This window comes from Toxotes jaculatrix, chromosome 22 (assembly GCF_017976425.1).
Source record: "Toxotes jaculatrix isolate fToxJac2 chromosome 22, fToxJac2.pri, whole genome shotgun sequence".
Lineage (NCBI taxonomy): Eukaryota > Metazoa > Chordata > Actinopteri > Toxotidae > Toxotes > Toxotes jaculatrix.
The window spans coordinates 7982804-8002450 of record NC_054415.1 but is presented as its reverse complement, the minus strand read 5'-3'; the positions used below and the strand labels follow the sequence as shown (position 1 = coordinate 8002450).

Genomic DNA, 19647 nt, shown 5'->3' with positions numbered 1-19647 from the left:
ATTCAGCAGTAATAAGTGAAAGGACTCGCTCTTTCCCCGAACTGACAATGAGTGTGTGCCTGAGTGTGTGTGTGTGTGTGTGTGTATGAGAGAGAGAAAGAGAAAGATCGTAGACAAAGATAAGGTGTTATGTCAACTTTGTGGTCTTCATTAAAAGATGGATGGAACAAAAGGTCGACCAGCACAGAAATAACAAATTCAGGAAAAAGGGGAGAGATGGAAAGCTTCTGTAATTATGACTGAACTTGGGTGGTAAAATTGCAAAATTTCACTCTTCCTCTCTCTCTCTCTCTCTCTCTCTCTCTCTCTCTATCCTTTCATTGCCAAAGAGAAAGGAAACCAAGCAATTGACAACCTGTCACAAAAAAATAGAAAGTTGGATTGGTATGTAACCTTTGACTCCACTGCAGGAGAGACACACATTTACAGTACCACGGAGACTGTGAGTGTGTGTGTTCATACAGTAAAACATTTCCAGTGCCTCATTAATCAACTATTGACCTGACAGCTTGACTGACACCTTCTCCTCTCTCTCTCCCTCTCTCTCTCTCTCTCTCTCTCTCTCACACACACACACACACACACAGAAACACACACTTGACACTGAGAGGCAGTGAGAGTCTTTGATCCTGTCTGCACTTCCTGAAACTGACAACTGCTGGATGGCTGGCATGCAGACACACACACACATACACTCTCACACACATACACATACGTGTGTATGTATATATACAAACCCACACACTCACTGCATCTGTCTTGTCCTATTTTAGTCCCCCCAAAAATTTCGGTGATAATGAACTAGAATATGTTAGAAAAACAATAACTGGCTGACGACTCTCTTCATTTATGTCATAATGTTCCTCACATAAAACAGAAAATTACATCCAACAACAAAGAGAAGAGAATGATGGGCCATTAATTGCCAGTGCACTCAGGTAATTTCCTCCACTGCTAACAAAGAGTGGCAGATAAAACCATGAGGAGGACAAGGACAAGAGGAGGAAGAGGTGGACAAACTGCAAACAAAAAGAAGATATTTTTAGCTTTTCCACGTACAAAAAGAGAAATGAGGAAATCATAGGTACAGATTAGATAAAGGAGGAGTCAGCAGCATCTTTGTCTCCCTCTCAGGCACTGGACTGTATTCTATTTGAAGACGGCAGAGGTCATCATTTATTGAACAAGAGGAACTCATTAGTATGCATCTGATTTCAAACACACTCTGTCTCTCTCCTCCCCCTCCCTTTCTTGCTTTATGTCTGTCTGTTTGATTGTCTCTATCAATTATCTCCACACTCTCCATTTCTCCATTTTTTTTTTTTTAAGACAACTGGAGGGACTGGGAAGGATGGAGGGAAGGAGAGACACAAAAATAAAAAGAGGCACAAATGGCTGGCAGTGGGAGAATTTAACTGTAAACTGGACTAATTGTCATTTTTATACTTACTTTGTTATGTGTTACTGTCGAAACAATTGCCAGAGTCCCTTACTTTCCATCCATCCACCCATTCAAAGATAATACAGTACTGTATGTATTATTTTATTTTATTTTAGTTTACCTCCCCTGTGTCTTTCTCTGAAATCTCTTCACCAGTGTAAATATTGTCAGGATAACAGTCAATTGTGTGTGTGTGTGTGTGTGTGTGTGTGTGGGTAAATCTCTTTTTCCTGTGTAGCTACAGTTCCTGTCTGAGAATGCGATGAATCTTTCTGTCGTCCTGCTTCACCTGTCTGTCTTCCTGTGTCTGTCTGCTTCAGTTCCTAATCTACATACTGTGTTATAGCCCCATCTAGTGGTTGTAATATTATATGACAACACTATATCTCGGTGAGAGCAGATGTTTATCAGCATGAATGAGTGTAACAGACACTGAGTTAAGTGAGTTAATGTGTCTCCATCTATCTTATCAATCATTTTTCATTAATAATAAGCAACACAACATTTTCGACTCTTTAGACTTTTGCTGTCAATATTTCTACTCAGTCAGTTTGAATATACAACATAGCTTGTGCAGTTATCAAAGCCTGTCTAGGAAAATCAACTGAACATGAAGGCATGAGCCTGATGATTTCAGTGGCAGCCACACTGGTTTGTTTAAAATAAAAAGCAGCAACAGAAAACAAACACAGTGCCACCTACGGAAGCTAAAAGTTTACAATCAGGAAATCCAATTAGGACATCACAGCGGTTCCCACACTGTCTGATTGCAATCTGTAGGAAGTACAGTGCAACAACAACACAACAATGACTGCTTAGCTACAAACATTTCCCTTTCATTATATAATCACCGTCCAGTCATCTTACCTTCTTCTGCAGAACATTAACTTTGCGCTCTTTGACGTCCAGCATGTCTTTGAGGTCGGTGATCTCCCCTTGCTGCGTACTTTTCTCCTCTGTCACCTCTGATATCTGCTGACTCTTTTTGGAGAGAAGAGATTCCTTTTCCTCTAGTCGGAGACGCAAGGCATCCACCTGCACACACACACCCAATCACACATATTCACAAACCAAATATTAATGGTGCCATCACATTTAGTGGAGCAACAAGGTTTTAGTAACAGATCAGCTTTACCTCAGTCTGTAGTATGGCGGCTCTCTGTTCCTTGGCAGTGAGTGACTCTTTGAGCACATCTACATGTTGTTTACTGTCAGAGAACTGATTGTTCAGAGTGTCCAGTTTGGTCCTGAGAGCCAGCAGCTCGCTGTCCTTACGACTCAGGTCCTGCTTCGCCTGTTCCATCTGAGTAACACAAACACGACATGAAGAGCGAGGGAGAGATGGAAAGACGAGATACCCAGTTAGCGTGTGTACTGGAGAGGATTACACGCTTAGATATATTAAAATGAATTAAAATCCACTACAAGCTTTACTGAGTGAGCACTCATTCTACATAGCGTGTTTTTAGCCATAATTCATGACTCCATTGTAGAAGACCAACTGTAAAAAGAAGAAGTATGTGCTTTTGAGAGATAAATGTTGATTTTACAATTTACTGCTTTATTTCTACTTGACAACTTTTTGAACTCTATTCATATCTATTACATATTTACAGCCAGAGCCTCATAGCTCTTCAAAGAGAGAAGAACATGGTTACCACTGACCAATGCCCACATGAAATTTAAACAAGAAAGAACAGTCAGTAGTTTTACATTAGTTTTACTTGCTGTATCCACAGCGTGTGAGTGGCCTTCTACAAGGAGCACAGTGTTCACTTATATACAGAAAGCTGAGAGTTTGATCAAATATAATATAGACACATCTAGGACTTAAAAGAAGAAGAACTAGCTTTTTTTTTCTAATTTCTCTCCTGGAAAGCAAACAGCAGTTAGACAAACACGGAAGTCAGTCCTGTATTAAATTATTTCGCTCTGTGGCTCTCAGCTATGTATTTATACCACAGGGTCAGGGCCAATTCTTTCAGTAAGGCCAAGATCATTAAAATATGAAAGAAAAAACATGACAACTATTTCACCTCATTCCGTGGGTGACACAATTAAGTTCCTCTGGTATTTCATGGGGTGACTGGGAGTGAATTTTGTGAGTGAATTTAAATGACATTAAAAAAAGAATGGACCCAAACCACACAGAAAAACCTGTCCTATAGAAACCACAGCAAATCCCTCAGCAAACTGATCCCAGCCACTAGCTGAGAGCAACCTCATGCAAGGAGAAAAACAAGCAGGTTAGAGGAATGCATAATGTAGCAGAGCACAGCTGGATTCTCAGCATGAAGTCTATAATTGTACAGTTCAGACTTCTAGAAACAACTATTACTGACAAAAGTCATTGATAAGAATGGGAAGTAAATTTTCATCGATGCTTGGACTCAATTGCCTTAACACCTTCATTACCTTAACTTTGGTTATTCACAAAAAAGGTGATACAGTTGACAGTAAAGGGTTTGAGAATATTGTCTTTACTGGGTGCTGATAAATTTGCAACATCTGATTGACAGTGGTGCCTCCAGTGAAACTCAAACCAAAGGAGAAAAATAAAGCGTAACTTGTGGCAAAGTAATGATGTGAATAGATTTCCCCTGTTGCTCTATAAATCTCAAAATGAGAAGTTGTCAGTTGCTGCATTACGAGATCTTGTTGCAGCTGCTTATTATTAATGACATGTGAGAGTTATAGTTGCTGCTGTCTGAACACAGTCACACTGCTGGGCCTCTACTGGGAATCTACTCAAGCAGCAGCCATTAGCCAGTCAACCTGGGAGACAGAAAGAGTGAGAGATCAAGAAGGAAGGAAAGAAAGAAAAAGCAAACAGACACAGAGGTGTGTCTCTTACTGCGGACACCTCCCGCTGAAGCTCATTGGCTCGTTGCCTTAGCTCCTCCTTCTCTGATTGGCTGTGAGTTAGCTCTTCCTTCAGCTGCTCAACCTGGCAGGAGAGGAGGGCGTCACCGTGACCACAACAAATCAGCCGCCACAGTCGCTGACCACTGACCGCACACAGCATCGTAAAGCACCCCATGATGAAATAATGCAGGAAACCCATCAGCTGTACATCAACCTATCCTGCATCACAGCTTCATGAAGTTTAAATGTCGATGGTTAACTTCATGGCATGGAGGACCATGAGTCAGTTCACATATTAAAAACCTAACATGTTTTACATTCTCATACATCACATAAGTTATACATCAATAACTCAAAATCTAGGATATTGACACTGTTGTAATGAGAATACAGAACAAAACTGTTTCACAGTGGAATTTCCACTTCAGTGATTTTACTTGAGCAGTTCCTTACATGTGAACCAGTCAGTAGTCATCTTGGTTCTCTTAACTAACAAATCAAATGGAAATTTGTGGTTGTTGAAGCTGTTGATTCAGGACTGCAACACAGCTGCCCCTGGTCTTAAACGCAAACTGCAAACATGCTGAGTGTATTTGTATTTCTAAGCTAAGGTGGTAAAGCATTCAGTGTATGCTTATAAACATCTCAGGATGCATGCTAACAATGATGAAAGCAAAGAAAGAAAAGGTGTAAAGCCTTCCTTTCCAGATGCGAGGTACAAAAACCAGCCGAAAACAAAAACAAATACATTTCAACTTGAACAAGCAAAAGAAGCTAAGAGAGAAAATAATCTACTGTTCTGTAAACATGCTCGTCTCCCCACATGACAGAAGTACTGGTTTGTTATAATGAGTCTGGCTCCCATAGTAACACTTTGTGGCACTGACACTAAAGTTGTGTCCATCAGTGGTTGGGGAAAGATGTCGAGGTAGAAACTCCACCAATCTTTTAAAACACCAAGAGAAAAATTGATAAGACAAGCAGACGTGGGCATGTTAGTGTGTTTGCGTGTGTGTCTCTCCATCACCTTGTTCTTCATGAACTTGGAGTGGGATCTGTAGACCTCCATCTGTTTGATCTCCTCCTCCCTCTCCTCGCTGCTCAGAGCTCCGTTGGACTTGAGCATGTTCACCTCCTCCTCCAGCTCTCTCATGCCGCGCTCCAGCGAGCTGATCTTTGCATCCTGGCAGGACATCAGCATTGCTCAAGTTAAGAGAAAAGGTCTATTTGACTCTACCTGGGCCATATATATAATAAAAAATTAAATGTGTTTCCTCTATTTCTGAGTGATGAGCAGAGCTGGAAATCCAGTCAAAGAACATCCGTATGAAAGGCGACATCAAGCAGACTGAGGGATAACTGAAACCTACATGATGCTGAAAGTCGGCAAACCTAAGGCTGATTGACAAACAGAATTTACAGCCACAATATCTATTTATTATATTTATCACTTTAGCTTCTGTTTATTATATTTGAAATGATGATTTTGATATAAAGCGCAGACACGCATTCAAATGAAACAACTAAAAACATGCTTTTACCTTCATTTCGATGACTGTCTGCAGGGCCTTGGTCTTTGTTGACTCTGGAGCTGCTTCATATCTCCTGTGCAGCTCCTGAGGGGCACACACACCACGATGGTCAGCAGACGACAGAGAGAGAGACACAGAGGGATGGGGTGAGGGATGGAGTGGGGGAGGAGAAGGTCTTGTACCAGGAGAGGAGGCAACAGCAGCTGATGGAAAAGGATGGAGGGAGGGCTGGATGGTGGGTGTAGGCCGTGGAGCAGGAGCAGGGAAGGAGTGCTGGAGGGAAGGATGGACGGAAGAGGCGACAACAAAAGTGGGATAATGGGGAGAACTGGAGGAGGGGAAGACGACGGGATGGATGGAGTGGCGATGCGAAGGAGGGGAAGGCACAGGGAAGGACGGAGAGGAACGTAGAGGAGGATGGCGTGAGGGGGAGAAAGGAGGAGAGGGCTGGAAAGGGGGAGACACGTGGAATGGAGGTGGAATAGGGATGGAGGGAGAAACAGGAAAAGAGGGAGAGATGGGGATGGAGGGGGAGGCGGGAATGAGATGTTTCCCTCTCGCAGAGGCGATGGTTTTCAGCCTCCTTGGGTCGATCCGTCCATCCCACATCCTTCAAACTGTGAGGAACGCCACCAAAGAAGCTGACTCCGTTATAGCCTCAAGTGTGAATGAATGATCAGATCTGACTGATACTAATTCAATGAATTAGCTCCCAGCCTTGATGCTCTTATGTTCAAATGAAATAAGAATCTAAAAAGTACAAATTAAAAAAAAAGCTGAAAAACTAAACTGTGGGATGCCAGTTTCAATCTCCCACATCAGCATGCAGTAACCTTTTGCAAAATAATATGTAACCTATATCACTACTAAAAACCCTGCAAGAATTGTGTAGATTTACACCACATTTCTTTTCCTAAACTTCCCCAAATTCTCAAAATGTTCTCCAAAGACTAATTTTTAACTACCCTAATTTGCTGAGCTACATGCAAGGCAATTCTATCTGTCTGGCTGTTGTTGCCACATCACAACTCACTAGTCAAATGATGTGAGAGCAAAGAAGGGGGAGTGTAGTGGTAGATGTAAAGGCACAAAAAGAACAAAAAAAAGGGGGGCAGGAGAAAGAGTGAGAGAGAGGGAGGGAATGAAAGCAGAGGGGAGGACGTAGCAGTGTATGCATCACTGCTTTCCTTTGGAGGAAACACAGTTAGAGGCTGACAAAGGCAGCTAATGCATGAGCCAGGAAGCATAAAAACACACATACATGAAAGGGATAGTATGGTGCCATCGCTTCAGGCACTAGAATGAATGCTATGAACGCTCATGAGCACACACACATAAGGTTACCTTGTTTGCTAATCATTTCCTGGAGAGTGTCACAGTTAAAATCAGAACAGATGCAGCGATTACAAAAGTATGGGAGCAAAGAAAGGCCATAATAAATTGAATCTTATGATCCTATAATCTTATTCTGGTCTTTCTGGGGTTTTTTTTCTGCTTTGCAATTAACAATGTCTGTTGTCAAATACTGTCACAAAACAGTGTGATGCAATATGAAGCAACAAGGACCAGAAAATATGGTAAGAGTGTAGTAATAGTTTGAAGGGATCTCCTAATTATATTTTAAAGTCTTGCTGCCTGTGATATAATTATGAAATGCAGTGGTGTATTAGTATACAGATATTTTTGTTGTGCGTGTTTTCCTGCTACACTTGTGTATGTGTACGTTTTCCCCTTACCTAAGTCCTTTTTGCAGTTCAATATTGTGTTTCTTTTTTTCACCTTATTCCATTTACTTGTTACTTTATCTAATTTTCTATTTATTTAGGACTGTTTAAAAAAAAAATTCAGTATTAAAATGTTTGTCAGCTCAATCAAAAATTATAATGAGTGCAGAAAATATGCACAAGAGACATTTTTGTGTTCTGCAAAGTTAAAAGTCTGTCTTTGACCATTTGTTGGCCATTAACAAAGTCTTACCACTAGAGGGAACTATTGTATAAAACAACAAACAGGATGATGAACTGAGAGTTAAAACGGCTGAGAGAGAAATCAGAAAAGAGACGAAATGAGCAGCGGAGAATAGAAAAAGGGGATAAAGGGTGCATTCCTGTGTATTTGTGTGTGCGTGTGTTGATGTTTCTGTGTTGTATTAAAACTAAATTATGAGCCAAGATTTGAAGCAGCCAAGGGCCTTGCCTGGAAATGACACAGTTTGATTTGTACACACTCACATCTGGTTGTACACAAAGACGCACACCCTCAAACATGGGAATTCTTGAATGCACTTTTTTTCTCCTTCACACACACACACACACACACACACCTCTCTGAGTTGTAGCATCTCCTTGTCTTTTCGCTCCAGTAGGCCTTCCAGTTGGTGGATGGTCATCTCAGCATCGGCCAGTCGTCGCGTACGTTCGTGGTCCTCTTCTGTTGCTCGTGACGACAGACCTTTACTCTGCAACATTTCCAGCAACTTCTTTATGGACTCATCCCTGTGAGAAAAGAAGAGTATAGATTTAAAGCTAACACAAAGGCAACAAGAGGTCACTGAAATCAGGTAACTCGGTACATTTCACACCAGAATCACACCTCGCCCTCTTTACCTGGCAGTTAGTGTGTGTTTCTGTGTATCTATCCTCAGCTCCATTTCTTCCACAGTCTTCCTCAGGAGGAAGAGCTCTTTGACCTGCCGCTCGTACTCGCCATGGAGACGCAGGAAGTTCTCCTCTGTCATTTCCTGAGGGGGGATGGGCTGACTTCCCAGGTGACCGGACTCGGCGTAATCGGACTGGAAGAGCTGGTTGAGATCTCGCTGGATTCGGAGCTCATCTTGTAAAGCCTGGATGGTGCACTGAAGATGCTGCAGGGACAGAGAAAAGTTATATTTGAAGTTATAAAGAATAAGAGATTAACAGCAGTGTGTAGAGATGATCTGACGGTAAAAGGGTATTGTAAAATTGGACATCACTTGAGGGCATATGCAGCAATGATGCTGGCTTTGTATGAGGAAGCCATTTATCCACCTCTATTTTGAGGCGTTCTGGCCACGTCCAACCAGGAAAACAACCCAGGGTACAGCAACACTGTTAATGATAACTTGAAAAGGAATGGATGGATGGATGGATGGATGGATGGATGGATGGATGGATGAACAGGGTGGCAGTGCACAATAGCTCAAAGAGTGTGTTTAAAATCACAGTTTGGTTGATTTGTATTTGGATCAATACACAAAATATGTATAGACTGATTCTAAAGCAAAGAGTGAGTGAGTGAGTGAGTGAGTGAGTGAGTGAGTGAGCGAGCGACTGGCTGACTGAGACAGCACACAGTCCGTATGTGTCATACTGAGTGAGTGGGTGTGTAATAAAAAGTGTGTTGGCAAGTTAGTATCACTACCATCATCATCATGACTGAGGACAACATGACATGACTACCCCTGAGTCACACAAAAGAAGAGTTTATAATGTTTGTGTGTGAGTGTGTGTGCGTGTGTGTGTGTGTGTGCGTGTATGTGTGTGTGTGAGTGTGTGTGCGTGTGTGTGTGTGCGTGTCATTTCACCGCAATGTTCCAAGGCTTTTTTTTTTAAATGCATCACACATAACCTGAACAGCAGCCAGGTCATCACCACACATGTCATGCCGTGTTTCCAGAGGTTAAAATAACACAGGTAGCAGATTGCTGAGAGAGAGGTGAATGAATGAGAGGAGCAGTAAACGGGAGATTAAAAAAGAAAAAGAAACTTAAGAGATGAAGATGAAGAGATGGTAGAGCTCCTTTGCAGATATCGTAAATCAACACTGACAAGAGAAAGAACAAGATTAAAGGAGAAAAGAAAGAGACGAATGAGCTGGGAGGCAAAAGAAAAACAATTCTTGGATATTAAGGAAGAGAAAGAAGAAATAAAGATAAAGAAAAAGCTGCAGATAGTGATCACAAATAAACTGTATAAACCACAAACAGATGCACAAAAAGAAAATGGATGAAAGGTAATTAGATGATATCATAGCAACTGGCTGCTTCATGCTGCCTGACAGATAGGGAAGTGTGTGTCTCTCGTGTACTTGTACAGTTCTGTTCATTTCCATATTTCTATTTCTATAAATGTACAGAAAAACACACACACGCTGACATGACACTGACATTTCTAGGGCTTCCCTGAAGACTGAGAGAAACAGACAGACACACAGGGAGTTATAGAAAGCATCCAATCCCTCTCTTAAATATCCCCTTTCTGGCGCATCCATCTGTCTCCATGCCAACTATGACTCCACCCTCAGATACGCAGACACTGACCCACCCATATGATGTAAATATGGAAGAATTAGAAGACAAGCTGAACTGCTTACTTTATCAAAAGAAAAACATTTATGGGTTGCGGTTTTCCCAGTGAGAGAATTTGCAGCATCAGTATAAACGTAATCCTTTTTTTGTTTTGTTTTGTTTTTTGTTTTTTTAACTGTTCAGATTAAATAAGCAGTTGAAAGAACTGGTCCCACTTGGTGTCTGGGAATTTGTAAAAGATATTTGTCCTTATTTTCTCACACGATAAGCAGTTACACACAAATTAGGGTTTAAGGTGCACCCCAACTGAGCACTTAAAAGCAATCTTAAAATCTTCCACTACCTTCTAATTCTGTTTATCATCGTTATTTTATTTTCATTTCTTAAATCAAGATTGCCTTTAAAAGTCTGAACCTCACATATACATTGTACTGTATGAATGGGTTTGCATTTGCTTTTTCGCCAGAGCAACTAATCAATTAATAATAATCAGTAGATGAATTGATAATGAAATTGCAGCTATAGATGTGAATATAAAGAGTACGTAAGATGCAGCTGTATGGTGCGTCAAAAATACGGTCAGAGAGAAACACACATGAGCAAACACATCCATGCTCATTACAGTAATACAGTTTATTAGAAGAAGAAGAAGAAATGTACATGCACGCCTACATGTGTCATTATATACTGCAGTCACTCAGGCAAACACACACAATCACACACTTACATTAATCATCCAAAAGTATGTCACATAAAGCCTCAATAGTCTTGCTCACACAAATGCAAATCAGTGTGTTTCTGCATGAAGTTAAGCAAATACAGTATGAACACACACACACACAACTTCAAAGGTTACATATAAAGAATTCACGGACACACACACAAGAGCGTGTGCCAGTACTCCCCCCAACACACACACACACACAGCTGGAATGTAGAGCTGAGAAATGCCAGACCACGAGAGAGAGATGAAAAGAAAGCAAAGCAGAAAGAAACAGAAACAGAGAGGGAGATAAGGGTGAGAAAAAGTGAGAAAATGGAGCGTTAATTGTGTCCGGCAGAAATAGAGGAGGGGATGAAAAGAAGAGGAGAGAGAAATAGAGCAGGGGCCAGAATACAAGTTGTGTTTTCCATCTCAGTTTCTGCTGAGTCGTCTTTGGCTCCTTCACCTTTGATCCTGTCAAACGCTTCCTGATTCCACAGGGGACTGAGGGTCAACACTCAGAATGCAAACACACGCATCCAGAAACATGCACAAGTGGGCACACACTCTGGACGCATGCATATTACACTGTGGGTAATATGCACATGAGTGAGTCATGCATCTGCACGTAATACAAAACATGAAATTCAAATGTTATTCATTTCAAAAATAAGCAAATTATTACTTTCAGTTTGATTTCTCACTGATTCTCACGGCATCTTTCACTTCTGTTTTCAGTTTATTTGCATGTACCAAGGGTAAAATAGCAAAAAGGAGAAACAAATCTAATCTGTGACAAATCGAGATCCTTCCTTCAAGGTGTCTCAGTGAAGGACAGATAAACCAGATAACTTGCATGTGTGTGATGGTTTTATTTTAATAGTGTTTTGAGGCCTGCGTGAGTTAAACTCCAGGATTACAGTGAAAAGTCAGAAAAAATAGAAATCATTTTGTGCATCCAGATTTAGCTCTTTAAAATGTCCTACCAGGGCACCTCATCTCACATCCCCCTGGTTGGAAACCTCTGCATTACTACGCTGCTTTAGGCAAAGTTTCATGATTGATTTCAGATCAATTTTTCATGCATTTCATGGCAAATCAAGGTCTCAGCATGACCTCTCCCAGGTTTTTTTTACACCAGGTTGCGAACCAATGTCACATGACTATAAGGATTACATGGGCCTGTGACAAACAAGATGGCTTCACCAACATGACTGCTGCCTAAAAACATGAATTAATGACAATATTTATGTTGCAGTGAGAAAAAAATAAAAACAACAAAAACAAATAACCTAATGATCAGTCTACATAATCACTATCCATACTGTATTTAGAGAAATAAGAGAAGAGAATATATGTTTCCATCGTTTGTGAATATGGTGACAGTTTTTCCATCCGCTCGTCATCGGCCCCTGAGGCCGCTGCTCATCTGTCGTTCAATATTAACCATCTCTCCGTTATTACTCCTCCGTCTCATCCCTCGCTTATTCTGTGCTCGCCGGGTGAGTCACGCTTCCCCCTTCACAAACAGACACACACTGTGACAGAAACACATACTCCACACATACACACACACACTTGGATGGGCAAAGACACGCACAAGATGAGCGCAGGATAATGCCCACACACAGAGTTACACACATATACAGCAGACAACATAATGTTGGAGGCAGTGGACATGCTGTGTGTGTGTGTGTGTGTGTGTGTGTGTGTGTGTGTGTGTGTGTGTGTGTGTGTGTGTGTGTGTGTGTTTAATGACCGTGAGCACTTTGAAAGCATCGCCCACTCAGGCATCAGACAACAGGCAGATTAACATACCCTCCATCTTTTTCTCTGAGGATAAAGGTGGAGGATGAAGAACATAAAGAAGAGGAGGAAATAAAATTTTAAAAAGATGAATGATTGAAAGAAACACATGAAAATCCCTTGTTTTCCAAAAGAAGGAGAGCAAACTCATGGAAGAAAATAGCATCAGATTGTATGAAAACAAAAGAGAAAGACAAGCATACATATGGATGAAAGAGGGAGAGAGAGAGGCCAGAGATTAAACTAAGGAAAGAGTGAATAAAAATTATCCAAGAGTAGGGAGAGATAGGGAGAAAAGGCAAGAGTGAAATGTTGACCTTAATCAGTCACTTTGAGACGCAACATCAGGGTCAGTGGTGGGTTTAAAGAGCGAGAGGAGAGAAGAAGAGAGTAGAGAAGGAATTCAGATCAGCAATAAAAAAAAAAGCCAATTGTAGCTGTCACATTTATTTAGACAGACGCACGGATACTTAGGCTGACAGATTTTAGAGAGGCAGAGTGAAAAAAAAGCCAAAGCAGCAGAAGAAAAGGGGAGTGACTGTACTGTAATTCTGTTCATTCCTCAACAACTCTTCCCAAACCTGCTCCTTATAAGGAAAGACATGGCTACCACAGTACCACAGGCCCACACACACACACACACACACACACAGACAGACAGACAGACAGACAGACAGACACACACACACACGCACACACAGTGAGAAAGTGAGACAGGGAGAGCAAAAACTCACAAAATCACAGCCTTGTAGGCAAAGAGGGAAAACTGACTCTGTCTTTCCTTTCACTTTCAAATCTCTCTCTTTTTCCTCAATATTTCTTTCCACTGCAAAACGAACACTGTGCCTTTGTAAAAGAAAAACAGAGGGAAAGAAGGTTTTTTCTTTCTCTCTGTGGAATGGAGTTAAAGTTTTATAAGACTCTCGAGTGTAGAAGTCTCCTCCTTTTTTCTCTCCCTCCTCCTCCTCCTCTCTTTCTCTGTTAGTCTCTCCATGAATCTCCTTCTTGCTCCTCCTCACCGCTCCCCTTCCTCCTTCTCCTCTGTCCATCTGCCCCCTTCTCCCCCACTATCACTCCCTGTATTTACCTTATTCCCTCTTTCTCTCCATCCCTCCCTCTTCCTCCTTCTCACCTATCTCTCCGTCCTGACTAAATAAACACACAGGTTTGAGGACCATCTGTTACTGATGAGCATTCATGTGTGAAAAACACACACACAAAAAAGACCCAGCAAATAAACACACACACACACACACACACAAATGCAGAGATAATAGTCGCAATAAATAATCTATTTGTGGAGGTTTTTGTCTTTTAGTTGGAACTCCATTAAGCAGGAAGAGTGATTGTCTCACACACGCACATGAACTTGGACGTGCACACATACAGTATGCTAACATGAGCAGGAACACACACACACACACACAGGGAAGAATAATGAGTCATAGGTCGATGAACAGTCGATGGAAAGAGGAGCAGACTGCAGGCAACAGAAGGAGGGAGACAAGGTAGGCAGCATCAGACAGCGAGATGATTATCATTGCATTTTGAGGGACGTTGTATCTTGTATCCAAGATAGACTGAAAAAAATATACTTTTAAAAACTTTGCTGAGCCTGCAGGCTGTCTTTTCCCGGCCCGTCCTGCATCATATTCATACAGTCAGACACACACTCTCAGTGTAGCTTCGATCACTCCGTGGCTGCTGTACTGTAGAACAGCAGGAATGTAAAGAAATAGTCACACTTGGTCTTATTTTCATAGTTTTCCATCACTCTTCTCTTTTATAATAACATTATACGTATAGTTAGTTGCTGAGAAGTGGACGTGAAACACCAACAACCACATGATCACACTGGTTTTAAGCAAACCCTCATATTAGTTAAAATTATTTGCAGTCTGTTCAAACTGATAGTTTGAATAGAAAACTCATAGTTAACATACTTCCTGGTTTAACTTTGACCCCCTGCACTTATTGTAAAGTTGTCCTGTGCAATGAGGGATTATTACCAACCTTTAAGGTGTCCTCTCTTCTGCTGTTACCTCAAAATAAAGTGATTTAGATAATATGACTTTTTGATCATCTTAACACTTGTGTTTTATTTATATTATTTAAGCGATATTCATAGCAATAACTTCAGTACAGTGATATCAGACCCAACAGAAATGAGGGCAGCAACTAAGAGCCCACTTGTAATAAGCTTGAAGAGAGTCTTTCACAAATCCAAAGCGCTTAAGCCACTCGGTAACATCACCCATAATCTCAAATAAAGGTTTGTTTGTGTCTTCCACAAAGACACATGAAAATAATGTTAGTATCAATCCCCATCCTCACATCAGATATTGGGTAAGATGACCGACTGACTAGACTCACAAAGACATTTGTCTAATGAGCAGGTCAGCTGACCGATTTCATCAAAGAGCAGAGGAAGAGACAACAGATCGAAGAGTTGTAGATCTGCAGCTGAGAAGCGTGACTCCTGAGGAATGCACACAGTGTTTGCAGAATCCCCAAGTGTGTGTGTGTGTGTGTATGCATGTTCAGCATTTTTTTTCTCTTTGACTTTCTCTCCATAAATCCTTCCTCTGACTCATCTGCAACTCCCATCCAAGAGATTTACATCCAAGGTTCACTTTTATAGAAAGAAAAACCTCCACTCATCTTGTCATGAACTACAATTCAGTCCCGTACAATTCAGATTAAATGTTAAACATCTCTGGATTCTATCAAACCCGGTTGCAAATTCTGTGCTTTAAGATTTAAGTAAATGGCTCATAGATCAATAACAAGACAATGTGTAATCACAACAACAATGCCACTGTTTTCAGCTCATCTTATTCTGTCGTTCATTCATCTTTAATCTCCACTATTTTTCCCTTTTCAGCCTCTCCTCTGTCCTTTCTCCTTGCAGACAAGCTCAACGCCAGCTCGGAGTAATGAAATTAGAAATGCAAGATGCTCAACTTAAATCCAGGTGTAATAACACTAAGTGCTGAGCCGTGCTTATAAATCTTTACTCAGTCAGCACAGAAGCTGGTCCAAAGTGCTTTTACAGTGTATTTACAGTAAAATATCTGTTATGCACTTAAGCCCCATCTTTTATCTTTAATTAAGAAGTGTAGTTAATTCTTTATTTAGTGATCAAGTGAACAAACGTCTTTAACTTGTTTCAGATGGTTTAAGCATTTCAACCGCTGAGGCGGAACAGATCAGAGTTCTGGTGGCACCATCCATTTACACATTAACCTGAAGGCCTGATTTACTGCCATGTTCAAAGAGTGGAAAATACACTTAAGTGCCAGTCTGTGTAACTATCTCACTCTCTCTCTAAGTTTGTCGCTTTGAGCAGAAAAATAAAAAATGCAGAAAAAATAGAGGCGACAGCAGAAGAAAGGAGAAAAGAGGCCAGACAGACTCTCTCTCTCTCTCTCTCTCTCTCTCTCTCTCAACCCAGGTGTAACAGGCACTGCGTTCACCTGCCTGTTTGGATTAACCTGCTTGCTCACACCCACACCCACACCCACACCCACACCCACACCCACACCCACACCCACACCCACACACACACACACACACACACACTTACACAAAGAAAGAGATGGCAAATCACCAGATCTTCTACCCAATGGGTACAGCAGGTGGTAGGTTTACCATTTTAATTCTACTAAAAACAAAATGGAACCTCTGGGCTGAAGTTAGACCGGTACACATTTATTGTTTTGACAGTTTTGGGCACTTTAATAAAATCCTAGAACAAACAGTTCTCCATCAATGCAATTATATGATAGTGCTGAACTGGTTTCAGTCTTTAAAACCTGCTCACAAAAGAGATTCATATATTATCAGAGAAATGGTTTCTCCCTCTTTAGCACACACACACACACACACACTCACCTCTGTTCCAAACCAGCACCTTGAGTATTAGGTTAAATAATTGAAGAGAATGAAAACAGTGCAGCAGTAAAAGAACAACAGCCACTGGGCTGCTGCACTTTCTCCAACACACACACATACAAACATGACTCCTGACATCATCCCACTGCCAAGTACTTTCCATTTCCATAAAACACACACACAAATTGTTGCATGCAAACAAAAACATACACGCTTCACAAAAATAGAAATGGTAGACGCAGTACAGAGGAGTCCTATACAACACGTGCACAAGAACATGCACGCATGTCTTTCTCTGCATGTGCACATGCAGATACAAATACACAATACACAATACGCAACCGTACAATTTGTACCTCCACAGACACACACACTTGTGTATACAAAAAGCCCAATTGTCCTGACATACACACAAGCCTGCCAACACACAAGCAAGGACAAAGATCCCCTCCTGCTACTCTCTCTCTCTCTCTCTCTCTCTCTCTCTCTCTCTCTCTCTCTCTCTCTCTCTCTCATCAAGCAAACAAACAAACCCGGTTCCTCCTTAAGATGCATACATCCAATCACCGTGTACAAACAGCCCACACAGATGAAGAAATGCACCCGCACATTCACACACATGCCTGTTCTGATGTCACATGGCTCGCCTGGAGTACAGTGGACGATAGATTGCATCTAGCAGCCCCAGAAACAGACAAACACAGTGGTTATTGTTCATTGGTATGATTCACTGTAGGGACGAACCACGTAGAACAGAGAGCATGAAGCAAACTTGGTTATTCCCAAATCCATTTTGCTAAACTTATTAATTTTGGTATGTAGCACAATATGCATAGAATATTACATCTTACAGAGATTGTTTTGTCCAGATTTCAGACAGGAAACAGCATTTGCAATGTGTCACTCTTCTTAGCTGCATGGATTTATCTGCAGGAGAGTATGGTATTGAATGGAAACACTAAATCTGAGCCGAACCACAGATGCCATGGTTACAATCACGAAGGCTAACTGCTGCATGTCTTCTGCTTGAGCTTGTATATTTACTGAATGGAAACTGACCACTGTTTGGAGTGCAGAGGGCCACAGACAAAAGTTGTGTATGTTTTTGTGCGAGAAAAAAAGAAACTAACTTTGCGAGGGAAAGAAGCACAGAATGAAAAAAGATAGAAAGTGAAGCTTTCCTTTAGCATTCCAGACATTCCTTCATCTTTCCCTTTTTTTTCCCCCATGCTTCGTTTTCTTTCTGTGAATGTGAAACAGTGTACTTACCTGCTGTGATCAAAGAGGTGGAACAAATTGGGTGAACACGCTCTCACACTCAGTGACACACAACAGATACCAAAGCTAGACAATGCACTAAAAGTGACAAAGGAGACAGACAACACTGACCACACTATTAGGCTGAACAAAGTGGGCATCTGGATTCACATTCATAGATTTGTTAGACCAGGGTGTGTCCCTTCTATTGAATTACATCCTGTGGCAAAGCTGCTCCACAGGCCCAGATGGAGAGTGAGGAGAGGGAAGCGATGGAGAGGGGTGGTGTGAAAGAGAAGGAGTCCGACAGTGGGAGCGAAATGTTGAGACAGAGAAAAAGAGAGACTGGAGGGAAAGAGATGGAGAGTGCGATGACAACGAGTTGAACGCGTGGAAAGAGAAAATGACTGGATGTGGGAGGTGAAACAAGAGAAAGCAACTGGCAGAGAGGGAGAGTAATACTTTAAACCTCAGTGGGGACGCAATAAACCTGCAGATTTGCTACATTTGCCCAATGAAAAACTTTTTTTTCTCACTTTTCTCTCACTGACAGTTGATCTTTTTCTCTTTTTACCACTTTGGTATAAGAGGTATCACACACCTGTCAGGAACAGGAACATGAACAGAATGTGCTTTACTTACGTTACATAACAATATTTGGATTCCAGTCCCCTCACTGGCTTTAAAAGAAACCAAAGCTGCACTAATCAATATTTCTATATCAACCAGAGATTAAATGACACGTATATGTATATGTATGTGAAAGGTGTTGCTCATAGTGACTAATCCACCCGACTCTACAGTTCCCCTCAGCTCTATGGAGCCTTTTAGTGTATTTCAGCTCATGGTTTTGGTTTAACAGTCCACTATTTTACTGCTTTGAGTCACTCTCACCACTCTCATCTCATCAATTTCCTGCAGCAGGCAGCTGTTTGCAGTGAAAAAGCTCTGATAAACCAACTGTACACTACATGCCCAGCATAAAACAGCTTTCAGATAAAGTTAGCAATTAGCTTGTGAGCATACTGGAGCATTTAGCAACTGAAGAGCTGGATATTTCCCTCAGGAGTTGGTGGCGACGAAAACAAAGAAGAGAAAACAAAGCAAAAAGGAGAGTAAATAATGGATGAAATGTCGCTCTCTGTCTGTTGAGTGTGTAACTAGGCAACTGTTGGCTCACACATTTGCCATCACAATTTTAGAAGATAATATGCAAGTGTTGTGTTTACAGCTTTTTTTTTTTTGCTGCCCCCAGGAGGACAAAAAGTCAATCAATGCAGTTTCAACAACATTATTAAAGCACTTAACAAAATCGAGCAAGAAAACAGCCCCAGAAGAAAAGTATGAACCCAAATAGTGCTTAAAAAAAGGAATCGTGCAAATTTCAACAAATCACATTCACAGCCTTAATGAAGCCTATAAGAGAGTAATGATTATTTTCATTATCAACTAATGTCTAGTTAGAATTATTCACATTATTATAATCTATTAATCTACTAAATATAAAACAATAGCAAAAAATAGCCTTCAAACAAAACGTATTTGACTGACAACTACATACGACAAAGAAAAGCAGCAGATCTTCACATTTTAGAGCTGGAACCAGAAAATATTTGGGAATTTTGTTTAATATATCACTTAAACTAATAATTAACTATTATTTTGATTAATTTTCATACTACTGAATGCACCAAATAAAATACACTTTTGTATATTTATCAAAATACAACAGACAACATCAAAACTGACATGTATGGCAAAGTTACAGATAATTATACCATCATTTATTGGATCTTCTTTATGAGACGTTTAGTACAAACAGGAGATCAGGAAAGCCTGTTATTCCGGTTTTGAATCAACAGTG

At 40.9% G+C, this 19647-nt stretch overlaps 1 protein-coding gene across 4 annotated transcripts in view; it reads right to left on the bottom strand.

Moving 5' to 3' along the window:
* Positions 1–19647, bottom strand: part of LOC121176140 (ELKS/Rab6-interacting/CAST family member 1-like) — a 101856-nt gene that overhangs the window by 69841 nt on the left and 12368 nt on the right. For 2 of the 4 annotated variants that reach the window (XR_005892901.1, XM_041030131.1), the window contains exons 5-11: positions 8445–8701; positions 8162–8333; positions 5848–5922; positions 5334–5489; positions 4296–4388; positions 2577–2744; positions 2309–2476 (exon numbers count right to left, since the gene is read on the bottom strand). Coding sequence is in view for 2 of the 4 variants with exons in the window: in XM_041030131.1 (XP_040886065.1) it covers positions 2309–2476; positions 2577–2744; positions 4296–4388; positions 5334–5489; positions 5848–5922; positions 8162–8333; positions 8445–8701 (1089 nt within the window). In the remaining 2 variants the exon portion in view is untranslated. The remainder of the gene's footprint in view (positions 1–2308; positions 2477–2576; positions 2745–4295; positions 4389–5333; positions 5490–5847; positions 5923–8161; positions 8334–8444; positions 8702–19647) is intronic. The other 2 variants (XR_005892902.1, XM_041030132.1) reach the window with 1 other exon arrangement.